The following is a 20407-nucleotide window of genomic DNA, read 5'->3' as shown; positions in this document are numbered from 1 at the left end:
AAAGCTTTAAATGTTCAGTGTACGCACCATTTTTTTTCAAACAATCTCCTCTCCTGTTATCGTACTACTTCTTCTTCTTCTTCTACTACTACTACTACTACTATCGTTTGAGTTTCTCTTCAAAGTTTTATTGTCTCCCTGTTGTTTGGCTTTCGTTTCTCAAAACTTACCCGGCTTTACTGATCCTTCCACTGATCCTCGTGTGTCTGAATTGTTATGTATGCGTTATGTTTTGTTTTCTGTTTGGATTTGTTTCTCTCTCTCTCTCTCTCTCTCTCTCTCTCTATCTCTCTCTTGATTTCTATTTTACAAACATTTTTCCAATAAACTCATGTATCTAATCATGTTTGTCGAGTGAAGAAATAGTTTTTCTTGTTTCCGTTTTTGCCATACTCTCTCACTCTCTTTCTCTCTCTAAACTCCTAATCTCTTCTCATTGTATCGCTTTTCATACACTCACACACCTATATAAATATATAAATATATGAATTTTTAAAACCTTTTTTTTAATATATACCTGATGAAAGTTTTATAAACTTCCCAGTTCGCTCCCTCGTTTTTTTCCATAAAGATAGTTGGATCTATTTATTAAACACTTTTTGCTCTACTTCTTCAACTTTTGAAACATTGTTTTAATACAAAAACTACTCACTCACATATGCATCTTTTTTACTCTCTTACTTCCGTCATAAGTTACCGTTTCCAATTTTTTTTTATGTTTTACTGTTCGTTTTTTTAATTTTATTATAATAATTCCAACCCTTCAAACAGTTGCCTTGAACGGGAGCTTTGAAAAGCGTGCTAAAGTAAGCAGTAAATTACCTCATCGTAGTGAGTATATTGAAACAAGGTTCAGGATACATGCAGTGTGCATATTAAACATAGAAAGCAGCAGTATCACACACACACTTATCAAACTCCCGCTCAGGGCAGCTGTTTTACAATTAATTTATCTTTTACGATTTCTCTGCTCTGCTGTGGTAAATGTCAAGTCTTTATGTTGTTTGTTGTTAGATGCTCGCCCTTCTTCCCCTACACTGTTAGACAACATGGGTCACCCTGCCCCCGATCACCAACCCCAGGTAACTACTACTACTCAAGAGTCAAGTCATACAAACGATACAGTATCGGAGTGAGATTAAGTGAATCGAACCCACTTAAGACAGCAAAACGATCTTGCGATCTCCAATGTGAAGACTGAACCGATGCCAAACGGGATCCAAGTGGAAGTTTTAACCACATAGAGATTTGAGCAAGAAAAATAAACGAAACACGCAACCTTGGCTTGGCCAGGGCTTGCGACCATGTGGTCGAAAGAAAATAAAACATTAATTGTGAATTTCAGCGTCCATGGTGATATTTTAGCTCAAAAAAGTGACTCATCAAATTAGATGCTATAAAAAACAAAACAAAATACCAAACACAAAACCTGCCTATAAAATAGAATTACAGGTAGCATTGGGCCCAGTGGAACCGAAATTCATAGTTAGTCGATTATTTTTCTACATGAGCTTGTTCCGTTTCTTTTTCTGCCTTTCTCTCATCTTCATATAATAAACAAAACCAACACGCGTCACATAACGAATAAAACACAACTCTCGTGTGAAAAAAACCCCCTCGATACATTCGCTGCTTGTGTGCCTCCAAAACTACACCCTAACCGCCGAGAACCGGAAAATAACGTACCATGTCGTTTTGTCGTACAGAATCACTGTCACAGCTAACAGAATAAAACAACCATTTCTAATACACAGCATTAGTTTTTGTTTTCGTTTCGTTTAGTTTTTTTTGCCAAACAAAACTGCAACCAAAAACCCCTTCACACTATTACAACGCATCACAATAGTTTTATAATCTACAACATACCATATCAGCTCACAGCTCAGGTTCAACTCACTCAGGCAAAGCATTTCTAAATCGGAAAGCTTATAAGCGTGCCCGACCGGGTGCCTAAGGTGAATACAGAAAAAAATTAGCAACTTGCTGCGAGGAAACCGGAACAGCCGTTGGAAATTCTGTAGTTATTGTGTTTATATTTCGTTTTTTTTTGTTTTGTTTTACGAAGTTTACTTGAATAGTTTTCTAATTTTGTTTTTAATATTTGTGTTTGATAATTACTCTCGTTACTTGTTGATCTACTATCGCTTTCAGCTCTGTCACTCTTGTATACTGGATGTAGTCTCTTGCATCGTTATCGAAAGAAAGAGTTTACCCTTCTATTAACTCGTTTTAGCTATTTTCCGTAATCTTTCACATTGGCTCCTGCTCTATTTTACTGTTTGTTTGTTAGCTGTTACATGTTCTTAGTATATTCCTTGTTATATACTATGAAATTGTTTTCTTAGTATGCTTGCGCCATATTAGTCCGATTTATTCTTTTCCATGTTTTTCGGAAACATCTTCAGCAATAAGACTGTTATGTGTAAAAATCTGTGTAGTCAATTTTCTCGTCAATTGTAATTGATAAAAATAATTGGCTTATTGCAAAGTGAAACGATTTTATTTTTTTTTAAATTACAATTTAACAGCTCTTTGCTGTTGTTTTCATAAACCTTCACTTCACATTCATTTGATGACGTCATACTTTCTAATGAAAATGTTCCACTCTTTTCCTTGTTCAGTTGCACTTCTCTTTTCATTATTGCCATGTGAAAATGATTGCATTTCTTGAATGTATTTAAAATGTTAAAAACCATATTTTCTCCTCACGCTAGCCACATGATGTATTAGGTTGGCATAACATTGAGGTTATGGCCGTTCAAAGAATGATTTTACTGTCAGTGACCGTGTGAAATAATTCATTAAATAGTTCGATTTTATTCGCTTGAGAATGTTGCCTCGGTTTTTTTATGTGTTTGTCTTCTATTTTATTTTCGCATTATTTTAACTTCCTCTTAGTGCAGATTTCCAACAATCACTCTAGGCTCGTTTTGTGTATTTAGAGTGTTTGCGCTTTCACCTGTACACTATGGACGAATTCATTCCTACCATCTGTCCCTATCGCTCTATTAGAGAATGATATTTCTTATTATTGCATCTTGATGTTAACTGAAACAAGCTGAAAGTGTGATAAAGTGAAGTCAAAATAAAGCGAAACCACTTACCTAATTTCTTTTCAATAACTCGTCTTCTTTAGTTCGTACACCTTTTTGCGTTCGATAAGCTTCTTTTTTTAAGCTTTTGTTTCGGTACTTTGAAACCAGTGTTTAAAAAAGAACAGCCTTTCGCAGCAACTTCATCTAAATCACTTTACAGTACAAAACAGTACACCGAACCGTTTGCTACTCTCTTGCTCAGCTCCACATAAACAGGCGGGCTTAAAACATGACAGTGAACAAACGTTTACAGTACAAAGCATTATGCTAACGGTGTCAATGCTACAAACTAGATTACAAACTCAGATTTCAAGGCGACATTCACAGTAGACGAAGAAATTATACATGAAAACTCCAGTAATATCTCCGTCAATTCGAGCTCTTTAACTCTTCAGACTACTACCCACAACAGAAGACACCACTAATTGGTACCATGGGCAGGGAAGTCTATGTGCTGGTAGAACTGTGAACATGCTGTCCAATTTAATTGTCTGGCCTGCCTCCTGTGAACTTCCTATCTGTGAACCTTCCTGTCTGCTACTGTCGTCTGCCTGAGTGTCCGTTTGCCACTTATTTCCTATCTATTTCTCTCTCTCTCTCTCTCTCTTTCTCTCGCTCTATCTCTCTATTCTATCTATCTACTATATTTGCCTGGTTTAGCTGTGCTTATTGCGAGCTTAACTTGTTTACTATTTGCTAGATAAAAACAAACATTGCTCTTTGTATCACATTTGTCTTTGTATAAGTATAACAATCCTTCGACGATTGTCACGAAAGTTGTATAAAAGTACAAAAAAAGTTAATTTTTTAACAGTAAATTAAAAGACATTACTTCAACTTCATAACCAACCTTAGGTCGAACGCACGCACGATTTAATATTGAAGGTTATGTCATAGCCTCATCTCGCGATGGACCTCAGGACCCCTGGTACTTTCACTTTAGGCTCATGTGTGCTCCAAAGCGATTCTTTGGGCGCTTTGATTTTCCACTCAGTTGCTCCCGTTGCTTTTCAACTCTTCCACTCAAAGAAATGAGTCAGCTCACTCACTTGTTACCATTGCCCCGCAAAAAAGTGGTAGCATTGATGTACCATAAGTGTGTTCGTGTGTGTGTGTAATTTTCGGTGTGTCTGTGTGCCTGTCCCTATGTGCTGTGCTGTGTATCAGTCGGTGTGTTTGTTCGTATCAAAGTGTAACATGTACAATTTGCTCGTATTTTTCCTTCTGTTTTCCTTTTTTGTGTGTGTTTTCCAACACAGTTCCATGTTCAACTGATTTCTGTTTTATTCGCGTAGCAATGGCGTTGTTGTAGTAGTAGAGTTGTAAAATCGATGGTACCGTAGCGATACTAGTGGCATTTATTTTGTTCCACCTTTACCAACTTTTGCACCATACTACACAACATAATGCGCGTGTTTTGTTTCTTTATTCCAATACGGTACCAGTGAGGTGCCTTGGTATAGTTACAGAGTGACACACAACACCGCACAAGTGTCTCGTATTTGCAGGCTCATGTTTTCTTTTTTAAATTTTATTGAAACAAAACAAAAATTTACACCATAGAACCTCCATCATTGATACGGTTTTGTAGATAGATAAGCTATTAATATTTTTATCTATTGATTCACCAAACATGCAGCGAAGAAATATTCCATTCAAATATTATTTTCCAACGAAGAATATTGCATTAGAATTATTAATAAAATAATGAAAAAAAAAATCTTCAATTCTCTCAAAGTTCTTGGCAAAACGAAAGCTCATCGTAGTAAACAATTCCACCACATTCCATCAACAAAATTTCCGATTTATCAAGACACAACGCTCGATGGATGGACGACCTCGCAATACGAAGACACACCATTAATGGCCAAACATAGCATATAGAAGCGTGCCTTTTTTTATAACGATATTTCATTTCCTCGAGAAGACTCCCAACTCCGAAGCAGGAGGACAGGCCAGCAATGATCGCCTTTTTTTCGATTACTTCTTCTTTTTGGCCCCATCATTTCGTGCGGGCAACGTTTATGGGCTGCTGCGTCCCGTTCGCCCTCAGCTGCAGCTGCTGCCACTGCTGTGTGTCGGGGTGTCGGGGGTGGCACAGTATGCCTGACCTTGCCGGATCTTGCGTACGGCAAAAAACACCGGCGAGTGTACATTTATTTGCGATCCTCCACTCGCTCAATTCATCACTATTCGTCAAGCTGTCAGCCGTATCGTCACGACCTATATCGCCACCACCCGGAAGCCTGGAAAGCAGCCGAAAGTGGCAACATTTGCTTCCCATCCCCGCCCTCTTGGCCGCGTCTCGTTATCGTTATCCTCCCTAGGGTATAGTGGGTGCGAGGGGCCGGTGCTCAATAAAGCGAAAACGGGTCGCATCAATTTTTATTGTCAATTGTCTTTTCGGGCACGGTATCATCTATCCGACCCGATTCGCACCAGGACGTCAGGCGAACAAAGGCAGCATTTGCAGCAGCTTGCTTGAAACTGGATACATTACAGTGCGCAACTGCACGTGGCAAGCAAGCGAGAGTGCGTGAGATCGATTGCGATGCTATTAGTCGCAACTCGCAAGTCTTTTAACTAAACCGTCGCGTTTGGTTTTGTCGCGATAATGGATTTTTGGTGATGTGTGGCGTGGTACCGATTTCACCGATGATGTAACGAGTAGCGACACTAGTGAGGGCGAATTTATTATATACAATTTATTAACATGATGCTATTATGATTGGAAATCGAGCAGCCGCTTGAAACATCTTAGAATAGTTCAATAATTTTGATACTTAAAGTAGTAGAACAAGAGCAAGTTCAGCCAGAATTTCGTGCTTAAACAACTCACATTAAACAATCAGAGTTTTTAGTAAAAATCTACATAACATCGACATAAAGAACTGCATAATATGATTCAAATCACGTGTTCTACTTAACTGCTTTGGTTTGACTATACCCACTCAACCCACTGTTTATAGAGCAATGTTCTAGTTTGGTTGAATTGATAGTACCTGAGTGCTCTAGTGTTTTTACAAATATTTCTACTGTTCAAAACCAAGTTTTGTGATTCTATAGCGTGTTGCATTTGTACTGGCATGATAGTGTTAAACAGTTTCTTAGAGTAGCATAAATCAACGTTAATTTTTTTTATTTTTTTTGTTGTACTTCACCCTGTGTTCTTTCGATAACTTTCGTCTTATGATTTTCGTATTTTTTAGCTTCATTTTACCACCATTTGATTGATTTTTAATTTATCATTTATTCAACACGTACTGTAACATCCTTTACCAACGCTTTAACAGCCATTTCGTTTCCTTCCTTTCCCGTTGCGTATACTCACGCTTCTCTGAGGGAACCAAACTAAAAACAGATCATCGGTGTGTACAGCAGCAGATACTAATAGTTTGAGGCAACTGGAAATATCACAGTGATACGCCAACAAAAATCAATAGTTAGTAGTCTGTCAGTTAGTTTGAGTTTGTTCGTCAATCGTCAAGTCACTCACAGGCCACGCACCATTGTAATACACTGAAGATGTGAAGAGGTTCTATTTGATTTTCCTTAAAACTGATGCATCTCTTGTAAATAATACCAACAAAAAAAAAAAAAAACACTCTAAGACTCTTGACAAGTTTACTCTTAAAGTCAGAACGTTTTTAAAGTCGTTGCTTTTTTAAGCGACGAACCCTGGTCATTATAAGCGAAGGCGAACTAAAACTATTAAAGCGAAAATTGCGCTGTCACAGAGCACAGCATATAGAAACAGTTGTAGCATGCACACGTAGCCCGTAATGAGTGATTGTAAATAGACGCACATTCACTCGCCTTTTATCATCGACCTGGAACGCTCGCGAGCGACAGGAATTGAATTTAAATGTCTGTTCTCAACTGTAAATGCAGCCCGACCCGGGACTGGTCGACCAGCAAAAAAGCTCGGACAAATCCATTGCAAAATCGAATCAAGCTGCACCATGTTGCACAAACAGGACGCTTACTTCCCCTTTACTACCCGCTGTGGGCAAGTGCAGTTCGGTTAAAGTTTTAAATTGAATTTTCATGCAAATGAGACGACCAGTCGACATGCGTTTGTGGAAGATCGGTTTGCTGGTTTTTCCTTGCGAATTGGTTGTTCCAGCACTAACAGCGTGTACACAGAATTCGTAATATTTTGCAGTTAAGTTTTAGCATAGCTACAGTGCACGTATTTTTAAAACGATTACGTGCAACGAGTATCTTGAGGCATTGCTTTGCAACTACTACAAGTGATACAGATCCTTTTTTTTTTTCAAATTAAACTTCAACAAAAGCTGAAACCTCGTGTACGAGTTTTGTGAACTTACGCAAGTCTGGAAGACACTAAACACCGTCCCTTCTCCAAACTCGTAGCTGTTGTCCATTGAAATTTCACCATTCCTCAACGTCCCCTTCAATTCCAGCTTTTAAAAGCTCACCTGAACCACAATATTGTCGAGCTTTTTTTTTACATCCGGTGCGCTCCCCTAACTACCGAGCGCTCCCCTAACTAAATTTTTACGTTCCTTTTCTTATACTTTCTTGCTTTCTATCATTCTTTGCACATTTTTTAGTGAAACCAGAAGCTCACCATTATTTCATACCCCAGTTCAAGTGCTCACATTCAATAGCTCATCAATTTACTTAAAAATTAAGAGATAAAACACTTTTCTTAGATTCGCTAGCTCAGACAACGTATTTCTACTTTGATTGTTATGTTATGTTAAACACTTTGACTAGCAGTTAATGGTTTTCCTTTTTTTTTAATTCAAATTATTGCTTTAAACTGTTTTCGTTCCGTGTTTGTTACTCTATTCCTTCCACCTTTGAATTGTTTATTTGTTTCTCACTTCAATCTTCTACTTTTCCTTACCCTTTCTTACTTCACACTTGTTCCACAATTACAAAGTTCGAATGATAGTTTGTTCACACGTACCAGATTCAGCCTACGGCAGGGAGTTTGTAGCATTTTCGTAAACTTCCCAATAACACAAAAAAAAAAACAGGTGTTAGAAGTTAGCGGGGTTACACCTAGTTTTCTGCTTTGTTAATTTTTTAACTCTATTTGCCCAATTTAATCCTACTTAAGAATCCACACCCTAGACAATTGCTCGTTCAGTCGTTTCATAACGCCTGGAAGGTAATGTGTGCGTGTGTGAAGTTTCAGCAAACATCGGAGCGACGATTCGTCACACGTCGTTTTCGATCTCGCGGCCAACCGTAAGTGCTCCACCGAGTTTGTGAAACGCTTTCTAGTTTAATTTTTCAATTAAATACTGTTTTTTTCCCGCCAATGTTTCTTGTTCGGTTTTAAAATATTGAGTAGCGTGTTACGAGAGGTTCTCTCCCTGCTGACAACCGCTAGTGGTCAGCCACATGATGGTGGATTGATGCATGGTTTGCCACTATAGGATCCTCTAACATGCGTGAGGAAACCGCTTCGAGGATTAAAGAGATTCATTCATTTTACTTTGATTCCTTTTATTGTAACAGTTTCACCGAAGCGCTCTCTTGCTTCGTGTGACCATTGATTTCTTATAGAGTTTGGTTTTGCGTTTGTAATATTTCGTTAAAAAAATAGCTAGATTTTGTTAATATCTTACATAAATTTGTTTTATAAGACTCTGAACCAATAGATCCAGGTTAGGAGTGCGTATTTTTTTGGATACAGCCTGCCAACCTTACTCTAGCAAAACGAAAGGAGAGTCATCTTGCTGAGGTATTCACTAAACAAAACGATCAGGATTACTACAAACCAGCTAACACAAAGCTGTACACTCCACAAACAGAAATACACTTAAAAAAAAGCTCACCCACTCAAACACTCCCCCCCCTCCCCCTTTTTTTGGACAGTTAATTGTGTATGTCGACATGTCTGTTTATTTTCTGTCTCTCTCTCTCTCTCTGTAACTCTGTCTCTCTCTCTCGCTCACTCACTCTCTCTCTCTCTCTATCTCACTATCTCACTCTCTGCGCGGGGCTGGTGGGGTTTTTTTTGGGAGGGGAGCACAGCAGTAGCGAGTGTTCGATGTCATTTGTTTACCATAATATCCTTATCCGCATACTAACGCAGCTGGTGGGGTTTTCTAGGGGATGTCGGGGATAGGCGGGATGATCGGTCAAGGGATAGGGATCGGTGGTAATGTCTGCGGGATGCAGCAGCAACAGCAGCAAACACCGATGCAACAGCAGATGCAACAACCGATGCAGCAACAGATGCGTAACAACCAGCAGCAGCAACAACCGATGATGCAACAGTCCCACCAACAGCAACCGATGATGCAGCAACAGCAGCAACCGACACCGACCACAACCGCCTCCTCCGGTGGAGTGTTTTCCACCGCGTCCAATCTACTATCCGGTGCGGCCGGTGCCGCCACCGGTGGCCTGTTCGGCAAAAAGCCCGCCACCCAACAACAACAGCAGCAACAGCAGCAACCGATGCAGCAACAGCAATCGTCCGGCCCATTCGGTGGTTTCGGAATGGGCGGTGGCGGCCAACAGCAGCAACAGCAGCAACAGCAATCAATGCAGCAGCAACCCGGTGGCCAACCGGGTCAGCAGCAGCAGCAGCAACAGCAACCCGGCGGCCCCAACATCATGGGCAAGATCCAGGAGATGGCGGCACCGGGCGGTGATATCCTGTCCAAAGGCAAGGAGCTAATATTTATGAAATTCGGTCTCGGCGGTAAATAACCCCAGGCGTTTGATTATGATTATTGTTATGGTTATTATCCTAATTGTAACTATCGTTCCGAGCCGCGAGCAACCGTTCGATTCTGCGTCCGGCTCGTTGTTCGGCTTCACTAGAGCAGGGCGAGCGAAAGAAGGAAGGTGTATGTGTGTTCGGAACCGGTTCGAAGGTTTGGAGGTTCGTGATATGGAGCAGCAAAAAAGAAAATGGTCAAAATTATCATCCACACACACCCACACACCCCCCCTCCCTATACATACGCAAAATAGCAACATAAAATGGAGTCTGCTTGTGGTCTGCCCCACAACAACAACAGCAACAACAACAAAAACATACATACAATCACACAATTCGCGCTATCTTTCGCCAAACGCTTTATTGTTGTTCCTCGCTTGTTCCAAGCCTATCCAAGCGCCTAGCGAAGGTGTCGAATATAGATCTCTAAAATAATCCGTGCCAGGATCTTACAAAAAAAAAGCATTCAAAAGCTGTTGACAGTGTGCCCATTCCAACAACAACAACAACAAACAACACTAAATCCCCAAAGAATACTAATCGCTCTATTTAAGGATACGAGCACACCAGCATAGGGAAGAAGATGAAGGGAAAAAAAAGACAAACAAACGAACTCTCTAACTCACTCTCTTTTTCTTGCTCATTCAACTCAACTTTCTCTCTCTCTCTCTCTTTTCTCTTCTAACCGACTTGTATTTGAATTTTCAAGGACGACAATAGCGAAATTCCAAACCCCTTATAGAACTGTAGCTAGTGAGATTAACTAAACGCAACCGAGAAAGACAGCAAAAAGACACACCCAGTCCTAGTCTATAGATTATCGATTTATCCCTGCTAATGTTTATCTCGATCACATTGTGCAGCAATACCTAGCATCCGCCCGGGAGGAGGGTTCTGTTTTGCGTGGTCCGACTTTATGGACATTATACCTACTATACACACACAAACACGTGATCGTAGTTTATGATCGTCTCATTTGGGTTGAAGATCGACCAAGATCCCTTTCCCTACTCCAAAAGAAACAAGGGACAGGACTCGGTTGCGTCGCCGAAGGTGTTGTACATATAAGTTACTGGAGCTGTTACTGTGTGTCTGGAAAGCTTTTTACGGGGATCTCGCGTTCGTTAAAAGGGGGATCGCTCGTTCAGACCGAGCCCTTGGATTTTGTTTTCTCTTCTCGATTGTTTTTGTTCCTAGGCAAGCGTCCAGTTATTCTCGAATTACTCGAAAGGGTTCGTAATGATAGGAAAGGAAAAAAAACCCTGTAATAAGTATATCTAGTAATTAGTAGCTATAATAGTGTTTACCGCCTGCAATTTACGCACACAGTATGCCCATATACCACACACACACACACACATATATATATGTTGAAAGATACACACACGGATAGAAAAAAAAAGCAAAAACAAAATGGTGGATCGGGATCACGCCTCTGTTATCCACTGTTGATGGACTTTCATTCTTTAGCCACCGTTTATCTTAAAGCAAAGATGTTTGAATGTGTGTGTGTGTGTGTGTGTTAGTGTTTTTTTCCCCCGTTACAAACGCTACCTCTGAAAGCGATCGATGGAAGTGTCTGAGCCGGTTGCGTTTTCCATGCATTTCCTGATGCATACAATTCGAACGTTTTCTATTATTTGCAACACGTTCACGTTCAAAAATCGTTCCCATTTTCTTCTATTTTGGTTTTGTTTTAATTTTCCCTTCTTACTGTAAGTGTTGCTTCTTCTGTGGAGAAAGTGCGTGGTATTGATCGTTTACGTTTACGAGAGATGTTACACAATCACAAATAAACAAGTGAGAGATGAGGGTAAAACAAAAACAGAATAATATAGTAGGATATAAATAATGATACACACTTAATCTTAATGGTGGCATAAGGGGGGCATGCTGCTGGATAGGAGATGGATTTAACTTTAGCTAATCGTTATCAAAAAAAAAAAAAAAGAATAAAAGAAAAGTAAACAAAAAAACAGAAATCCAACAAAAAAAAAAAAACAAACAACCACACGTTTCTTCGTCAAAACAAAGTATTCTATTTGTTATTCTAGCTAAAACAAAACAAAACAATGTGGAAGGGGAGTGCGAAACGGCAAAAGTTTAAGAAATCGGTGACGATTGTGTCGAAAATCATTCCGGTTAACATTTCGTGCAGTGTTTAACCCATAATACAACGCTTCATGTTTGAAAAATTGAAACTAAACACAAAACATACAAACCTTAACACATACACACGTGAACGGAACGAGGAAGAAAAGTCAGGCTCACGGGGGCGAACATATTAGTGGTGCATGTAAGTGTTCCGGTGGGAGGGAAAAACCTTGTTGAGTGTTGTTAAAAACTAAAAACAAAACAAACAAAATAATAAACAATTATTTAAATAATGTTCACGCGGACACAAAACACACACACACACATGCTAGAAACAACAGAAAGCTGGTGTGGAAAACCCAACCTAATGGAAATAATTTGTGCGTTAGAAAAATGGGTAACATGGGTGGGCAGCCCTTTAGTGTAGGAAAGAAAGAATAAAAAAAAAAAAGCGTCAAGCAAATCGGACAACAACCGAATGGGTAAAACAAAACAAAAAGAGCAGAATAATCGGAAGCTATAAAACAAGGTGATATTTACATTTAGATGCGATCGTAACCCATATCATTCCCCTTTTTCCTCCACACAAACAAAAAGCATATATACATATATTCCCTACTGGCGTACAGTTTCATCGCATTACATTTAGCCGAGAAGTGAGAACATACGTTGTTGGAGACCATATCGTGCTGTAGGTGGCATTTTCCATTGTGAGATTGTGTGTGTGCGTGTTTGCGTGTGTGAGTGTGAGAGCGAAGCGTTATGTAAAAGCTTTCTTAGTTGGGTTTAAGTAAATTATGGAGCCGGAAATACACTAAATACAGAAAACAACACACATACAAAAAGTAAAAACTACATAACTTACAACCTTACATTTGGCGAGAGAAAAGGGGAGAGAAAAGCTTAGCAAAAAAAAAAAACGATAAACATAAATCAAACAACTGCGCCACCATTTCACGTCATATGCTTCTCTTTAAGTGCTGTTTTCACGAAATGTCTAGCAAAGCCGAACAAAATAGTAATGCGTCAAACAAACATGCAAAGAAAAAGACAACAAAAAAACACAAAAACGATCAGTTAAAGTATTATATTAAAACTTAATAAACACTAAACACAAAAAGACATTAAAACACTACATGCACATAAGAGTATAAAAGACAGAGACACAAAACACACAACAACAACAACAACAAAAAACCCTAAGGAAAATATCCAAAGCGAACGGTGGCGCAATCGTGCGTAAATCAAATCGCAAACAGTAGTTTAGTGCTATGTAAAGAGGTAACAGATCCAAACGCTATCACTTAAAAAGGGATAAGAAAACACAAAAAGAAGGTGTGTGTGTGTGTGTGTGTAACGAGAGGAAGAAAAAATACAAAAAAGCAAAAGACGCTGTAAACAATGCAAAACAGATGCAGAAGCACCCACCATTAAACCGTTAAAAGGGAGGCCAAGGGTGGGACAAAACCGAGAAGAAGAGGAAAAAAAACCACTGCACTAGAAGTTTAGGAGATTAAACAAAAAGTTAAGTAAATGTATTTAATAAGCGCGTCTGTAGCACAATATTTAACATAACTGAAGAAGCAAGCAAGCAAACAAGCAAGTAAGCAAATGGTTCGCCAGGGGCACACAGCACAGCACGGTTAAAGGAAGCTGGCAACTAGATGGGTCAAGATGGGCTTGGCATGCGGATGACGGCAACGGGCAAAGCAACAGTATATCCGCCATCCCACCCACTGTGCACTGTGCAAACAACTATCTTTAACACACTTATCTTTATCGCTATCCCAACAAAACATGCTGCAATCGATCCCGGAATCGGGGAATGCAGAACACAACAGAAGAAGGAGAGCAAAATCGTATCGAATCGGATGTCAGCTAGAGTCAAGCCGACCTTTTTGGGGTGGGGTGGTGGGGGTGAGGAGGAGTAGGAGTGGAAGGGGTTTGGGGCGATGGTAGCCATGATCAGTCGATCATCACAATGTCGCGTTCGTTGTTGATTCATTGTTCTACGAACTTCGTTTGTCAGTTTTGTTCTCTTCCCTTGAAGCAGACTTGGGAGCTGTTTCCTGAATTGAATGGTAGCCCGATGGTAAATTTGTTTAATAAAAATTGGTTTGAAGAAGCGCCATCAAGAAGCAAATAGTATAACCTGGGAAAATTAATTGAAAAAACACACACAAGCCTCTGTGTTTGTGTAGGTGTATATGATGAAACAAAAACGGAAGATAAATAAATAAAAAAAAAACAATTCAGAAAGTGTGTGAAACAAAAAATTCAAAAACAATAACTAACGAAACGATAAAACGGCAGAAAGAGGAAACATAATAAATTCACTCGAGCAAGTCAAGCAATTCCAATGTGTGTGAACATAATAGCGCGTAAAACTTAAAAGAAGCAAAAGAAAATTGATAAACGAAGATTTAGAGGAAAATATTACAACAAAATGACTGGGATGAAAATAAGAACCAACTGTCATTGACATGGAAAACACGTTACGCGTACGAATAGGTCAGTCAAAACTGTACATAAAACAATGAAACTGCAAAACACAGTCTCACATTTTGCAACGGCCATTAGTAGAAGATGGTTAGCATCGTCCGTAAGCAGTAGCGTAAACGCTACCGTACGATAGTAAACGCGAAACACAAACAGTACATGAGGCAACCAGCAGAAAGGTAACAATAAATATCAAAACATAAATACATAGCCAGACCACGACATGAAGATTTGCGATTTGCTCGAACACATTCTTTATTTGCTGCTTCCCCAGATTTAGTAAGTAGGTACTGTAAAAATTAAAACCTATTAGCAGTTATCATACGAAAGCCGTCGACAGCAGTGACGCTGTGTGTACGTTGTTTGCACAGACACATAGTGGACATCATCGTTATGTGTGAGGCATTTAAGCAAGAACCGAAGGCGGAACAAAAGGAGCAGAACAAAAACGACCACAAATGTTTACCCACCATAATTGAATTGAACATATTTACAAATTAAATAAATTATTGAAAAACTTAACTCATTCACACGAACATGCCGAAGATAATATGCTGATCGACACAGGGCGAGCAACAAAACTATCGGGGGGAAACGCCAATAAGCACAGTGAGGATGCCAGAGGACAGAGTATACCCTGCCATGGATAGTATTCGTTCCACGGGAGTAAACAAAGTCTTTAGCTTCGAATAATATTTGCCATCAATTCCTAACAAAACCAACACTCGAAAAAGTCAGCTATTTTGCCTTAGTTTGCATACTTTCGGGGGCTATCGCCCACCGCTCAGTTTTGTTCGCACTGTAAACTAGATAATTGGAAGAAAAATAGCGGAAAATGGAAACGTCATAAACGTCACTTAAATAGTAAAAAAGCAAAACAACAGCATTGTGATTGTTAAAAAGAGAAAGTAAAATGGAACCACAGAAGCATAAAACAAAAATTCAACTTCTACGATTCCTTTCTGCGCGAGTACACCGTGAAAAGCAAAACATGAAAAATACAAACAAAAACATATACAGTAAAAAAAGAGAGAGAAACTACCGTATAGTAGATACGTCAAGCATAGTAGTGCGTGGACGTGACAGGACTAGACTACGGTTATTGTTTTCGTGACAAGTAAGACAGAGTAAAAAGAGTACGAAATAAAAGAGAACACATAAATAAACGCAAGTGAAACGCACATGAGATAATGGCGTTCTTACTTGTGCCGCTATTACTTCAACTACTACTACTTGTGCTACTGATAAAACTACCCTCAAACACTAGCCATACTGTCACCTTTGGCATCACACAGTCCACAACAGTACGACTCGACAAACTCAATTCTTGTAGAAAAAAAAGATCACTTCAACGCCATCTTTACACAACATGGAACACTCGACCATGCACAAACATACATTCACATAAGGATTTAAAAAAAAACAGCCTCACGGTCAGCTTTAACAGAGTTTTCGCGGCAACCGAATGGTTAAACCTTAGCAATTGAAGGTTTCGTTGCAATCGAAAGAAAGTAGAACCGATTTTACGTAATTCCTAATCCGAGATACTATGAATCTGTTATACGGTTGTAGTACGCGTTTATTATAATACTACTACTACTGCTACTACTACTACTACCATCACTATTACTACTACTTCTGATACCTAAGAGCGCTTCTCATGTAGTATCAAAAACTCGAAATCTTTTATCGCAAATCGTAAGTACATATCTAATAGCGTTAGTACACCACTACTAGCTACTACTACAACTACTAATTTCGCTGACAGTTTTTCGCTTCCGAATGGCCCTCTCCTAATTTTCTGGTGCCCCTGCCTTTCGCCGCAATAGTCGCAGATCACGTGAGGACTGATTGAGCGAACAGGCTTATCCGCAAAATATTTGCCTGTACGCTGTAAACGTCATCTTATATGCTGCATTTTCTTATTTGCTTTTTTGTACATTTCATTAGTATTGCCACATTACTAGTTTTAAAATGTAACCCCTCGAACACACACTCACACGTATCATCTACAATCTCTCATCGAGCAAATACTACAATGACAATCGATCACACTATTTTACTACTGTTTACAGTCCATTTTCAAACTTCCCCCCGTATTTTAGGCAAAAACGATTGCAGATTGGCATAGAACGGAGGAAGACTAGAATGGGTGGCGCAGATTATCTCACACACACAAAAGTACACGCATTGCATTCCACCACAACACCACCACTCAACACAGAAACGAACACGACATCTACACGCGATCAACACCCTATATCCCTTCGCCGTGGCACGTGCGACAGATCGCGATCGAAGGTACTAGGCACGATGGCATTGGCCCAAACTCTACGCTGTACTGTGGTACCGTGGTGTAGCCCTGTCGATCTCCTTCGCGGTGATCGTTCGTTTCAGTTTGGACACATCCTAGCCGAACGGATGGTGACGAACGAAAATTAAATGTTTGCAGTGTTCTAGTTTATGTCACTAAAGTTTTTGAATATTCAACTCCGTTACTCTTGCTCCTGATCCTTGCTAGTCAAATTTTTTAGACTATTTTTTCGAGCCTATCTTAAAAATCTTAAATAATCTCGTCCATTTTGTCCATCCATTCTGCTCGAATCGAACATATTATCGGCTAGAAACAGATAAGTGCTATGTGCATCTGTGCTTTACTCGTACTTTATAGCTAACAAACGATCAGCAAAACCGCACTGGTCATTAAGAAACTCTTAGCTTACAGCGACACTCTCTCTCTCTCCAAAGCAGAAGGCACAAGAAGTATTGTTGTGGATTGCAGACTGAAGCAGAATGACATGCTCAAGATGCCAACTAGCATCTACAGCCCCTAACTTAACCAACTTGTATGTTACCGTTTCTAAAGAATTGTGTCGTATGATGAAAGATCAAGAAACGAACAGAAAAGCAAAATGATTTAAAAAAAAACAAGCAAACAGCAAGACAAGTTTCGCGAAACAAGAACATGGCCATTAGGTATAACAAAAAATTGTGCAAAAACCAAAAGCGCTTCTTCAAACTTTCGTTTACATCCGAGCGACATTCTGAAATCGTACCGAACTTTTTAAGGTCTATTCAGAGACTTAAACTTTCCCTTTCACGCGCTTCGGACACACTGGTTCAGTTCTTTGTGGCCGGCCTCCCCGCCCCTACACCCGCTCTCATGAGAATGAGGATTGCTCTAACCTTTACACAACTTCCCCCCCGAAAAACGCTTTTAGAGTGTAACACGGCTTGACATCTTCATAATTACCATCTTCTACTCAGAACACCTCAGAACAGATGCGAACCGGCGGGAGGTTTTGACGACGAAAACACGAAACGATGATTGCAATGATGATTGTTAAGAAGATACAAATGTTATTATATGAAAACAATATAGCTGATAAAACTACACTGGGAACCAATGATGTGAATAAATCAACTAAACATTACTGAATCGAATCTCGGGCGGTTTGGTTTTGTCTTTTTCGTTTTGCTTACTTTTGCATTGCATTTATTGGTGAGATGAGTATCTGCTCCGCTGTTACAGATATTGAGTTCGACATTCAACGATGATCAAATTTGCAGCCCTGGTCTTCTCATCACAAATTTTCGTACGTTTCCGTTACGAACGTGAGCGAAGTTTCATTAGCATCCGAAGGAACATAGCTAAACGTCCACAAAGTCGTCGAGAACAGAAGGGATTGTTGTTCGTGTAATGTTATCGAATGCATCTGGCAACTACTTTCACACTCGACACGTGGTCGAAGAATAACACTTAGCCTAGAACGCATCTGATGTACTATCACAAGTCCGGCCATGTTGGGTGTCATGACGGGTGCGCCTTCGAATGCTCGCGATAGCAAAATCCAGCTTGTGTACGGAGGTTCCCAATGGGTGGCGTAAAAGTAGGGCTTCTCAAACATGGTTCTCGTTTTCTTAACGCTTCGCAGGGCACAGTTTCGTAGCTGCACAAACCATCCGCGATTGATAGTTTCCTCCGCAAGCAGATCAACCATTCGCGCTATGGCAGACGTTTTGGCGAAGCTTGGTTTGAAGAGCAAATTCGTGCGGAAATCGCAAGGATTCGCTAACAATAAGTCTTCCAAATCGAGCAGAAAGCTGTCCCATTCGGTTCCATAATGTTTGTGCTCGTTCCATGGGGGATAAACGTTGGACACAACGATCGGTACATTACGCATCAGATGATGTCGGTATAAATATTCGTAGGATACATTTCCATGCACCGGAACCATTCCTGTTGTTAGAAAATTGCACAATTATCATCCAGGTATAGTAGAGCATGGGACATAGCACATCACTCTCTACTTACCAAAGTTTCGGCAAACAACACAATCATCCGGAAATGAAACGGTCGGTTCAATCTTTTTCGAAGCAGTACTTTCTTTCGCCTTCGCCACCAAACACTTGCTACGGTACAGTGGTGTCCAGTCCCAGTACGGGAGCATTTCTATCATCAACAGCCGCCCAACAGCCGACGCGTGCCAATTTACACTGGGAATGTAGCACACTGCCAAACATATGGCCATCAAACACACTGCAACAACTAATCTTCGCACAAACCACTTATACCACAACCGTTTTCTTACCGGAGCAAATGCATCATACAGTGCCCGGTCGGATGGTCGCACTTTTGCAACCGCTTCCAGTAGTTCCTGAAAGCTAGCACTCAAATCCGACTCTGTCTTCCGTGGGTCAACCATCGTTAGTGGCTTTCGAAGCTGTACTAAACGAAGTTTGGTGCGAAACCATCCAAGATCGGCCACAGCTGGATTGAAAGGCAGAGAGAAGATTGGTTTCCGGCTGATTGCATTTTCCTATCAATTGTGGGGAAATTTGATTTACGCCTTGAACCAAATCGTTCCGCTTTCGGGGCCTGTATGGTGGTTCGTGATAAGGATATAATCGGTGTGCAGTAAGTGAGTCTCACACATGCTCGAGGTATCTCCATTGCTGGTTTTAGATTGTATTACAATGCTTTATGATTTTTTTTAATTCATGAAGAACGGACTGATTTTTTTTTATTTTTTTTTTTTTTGAATGGTGTAAGAACCATCGTTTTTCATAATATATTTTATGTTCAGACTGAATAATATAGCAATTTCTTTCTTTTCGGAGTAGCTATAGTCCGAACAGTTTACTATTGCAGATTTTCTTAGTAATACAAGTTGAGGAAAAATGTTAAACAATCAGGTCAGGTCATGAGCAAAAATGTTGAAAAGTCACCCACGTGAAGGGTCCTAGCGTCCCGAATGAGCAATTGATGGAGCTTACGAAAAATTTCTTTATGCCGGTGGATGGATTGTTAGAAAGGTGTCTTCGATCGAAGAGGCGCCCAGGTGACCTCAGTAGCGACCAGTAAAATGTTGAAGGTCTCTTGAAAGATTTTTGTCTATATCCAAAACGAAGTAATAATCAATTGCTATGAGATAGGAAGTGTTGAAAAAATATCTTTATTTACTTTACTTTTAAGTTTACAACTTTATTTTTAAGACATTCTTCAGTAAGATGTCAGTTTGTTGAATGCAGGATATGCTCGTTTAAATACATTGAGTTGACTGCTGGAATTTCATTTTTTTTTCTTTCATTGGTGTTTGGTTTGTTCTGTATCGGACCCGTCCCACATCGTACTCATTCATACTTTTATCGGTTCCATCCAATCACCTAAGCGTTCGACTCTACTTGATTCAGTTAACAAGATTGGTTTGCTCCTCTACGCCCCGAGCCAAACAGGTAGTTGATGATCCTCTTTCTGGTGCTCTTTGACGGATTCAGGATTCTGCTATCCTCATCGCATGCCCCAACAATCCTACACTTACGGGTTGGACCACCATAAGAACGCTTTTGATTCATTTTTCTTCTGCGTGCTCGCCAAGCACTGTTCCCACACACAACCAAAGATATTCCTTAGCACCTGATGTTCGAAATGGCGAGTGCATTGGCATCCACCGTTAGCATAATCCAGGACTCGTATTCTTCCAGCTAGCATCTCAGTACCGGATTA

The 20407-nt window shown here is 39.9% G+C and overlaps 4 protein-coding genes across 13 annotated transcripts in view; 2 read left to right on the top strand and 2 right to left on the bottom strand.

The window, feature by feature from the left end:
- The window catches only part of LOC126556657 (RIMS-binding protein 2), an 82000-nt gene extending 72098 nt beyond the window's left edge, over positions 1–9902 (top strand). For 8 of the 10 annotated variants that reach the window (XM_050212061.1, XM_050212059.1, XM_050212060.1 and 5 more), the window contains 2 exons: positions 1015–1082; positions 9189–9902. In XM_050212061.1, the coding sequence (XP_050068018.1) occupies positions 1015–1082; positions 9189–9794 (674 nt within the window). In that variant the 3' untranslated portion in view covers positions 9795–9902. The remainder of the gene's footprint in view (positions 1–1014; positions 1083–9188) is intronic. The other 2 variants (XM_050212062.1, XM_050212064.1) reach the window with 2 other exon arrangements.
- LOC126558283 (serine protease snake-like) overlaps positions 1–20407 on the bottom strand; it is a 483926-nt gene that overhangs the window by 424556 nt on the left and 38963 nt on the right. The gene's annotated exons all lie outside the window — the stretch shown is intronic.
- LOC126559705 (ataxin-2 homolog) overlaps positions 1–20407 on the top strand; it is a 111423-nt gene that overhangs the window by 76817 nt on the left and 14199 nt on the right. The gene's annotated exons all lie outside the window — the stretch shown is intronic.
- Positions 17985–19106, bottom strand: LOC126559366 (uncharacterized). Its single transcript, XM_050215514.1, has 2 exons — positions 18716–19106; positions 17985–18640 (listed from the first exon to the last, which is right to left on the bottom strand). Exons 1-2 carry the CDS (start codon positions 19104–19106, stop codon positions 17985–17987), a joined length of 1047 nt encoding a protein of 348 aa, XP_050071471.1.

This window comes from Anopheles maculipalpis, chromosome 2RL (assembly GCF_943734695.1).
Source record: "Anopheles maculipalpis chromosome 2RL, idAnoMacuDA_375_x, whole genome shotgun sequence".
Taxonomy (NCBI): Eukaryota; Metazoa; Arthropoda; class Insecta; order Diptera; family Culicidae; genus Anopheles; species Anopheles maculipalpis.
Note: the sequence above shows the minus strand (reverse complement) of the source record. Positions and strands in the feature narration are given on the sequence as shown.

Bases quoted from the DNA above. Each gene is read 5' to 3' on its own strand.
- LOC126559366 (XM_050215514.1), bottom strand. From the start codon at position 19,106: ATGGTTGACCCACGGAAGACAGAGTCGGATTTGAGTGCTAGCTTTCAG. The intron at 18,641-18,715 runs GTAAGTAGAGAG...TTCTAACAACAG, and splicing joins TGTTGTTTGCCGAAACTTTG to GAATGGTTCCGGTGCATGGA.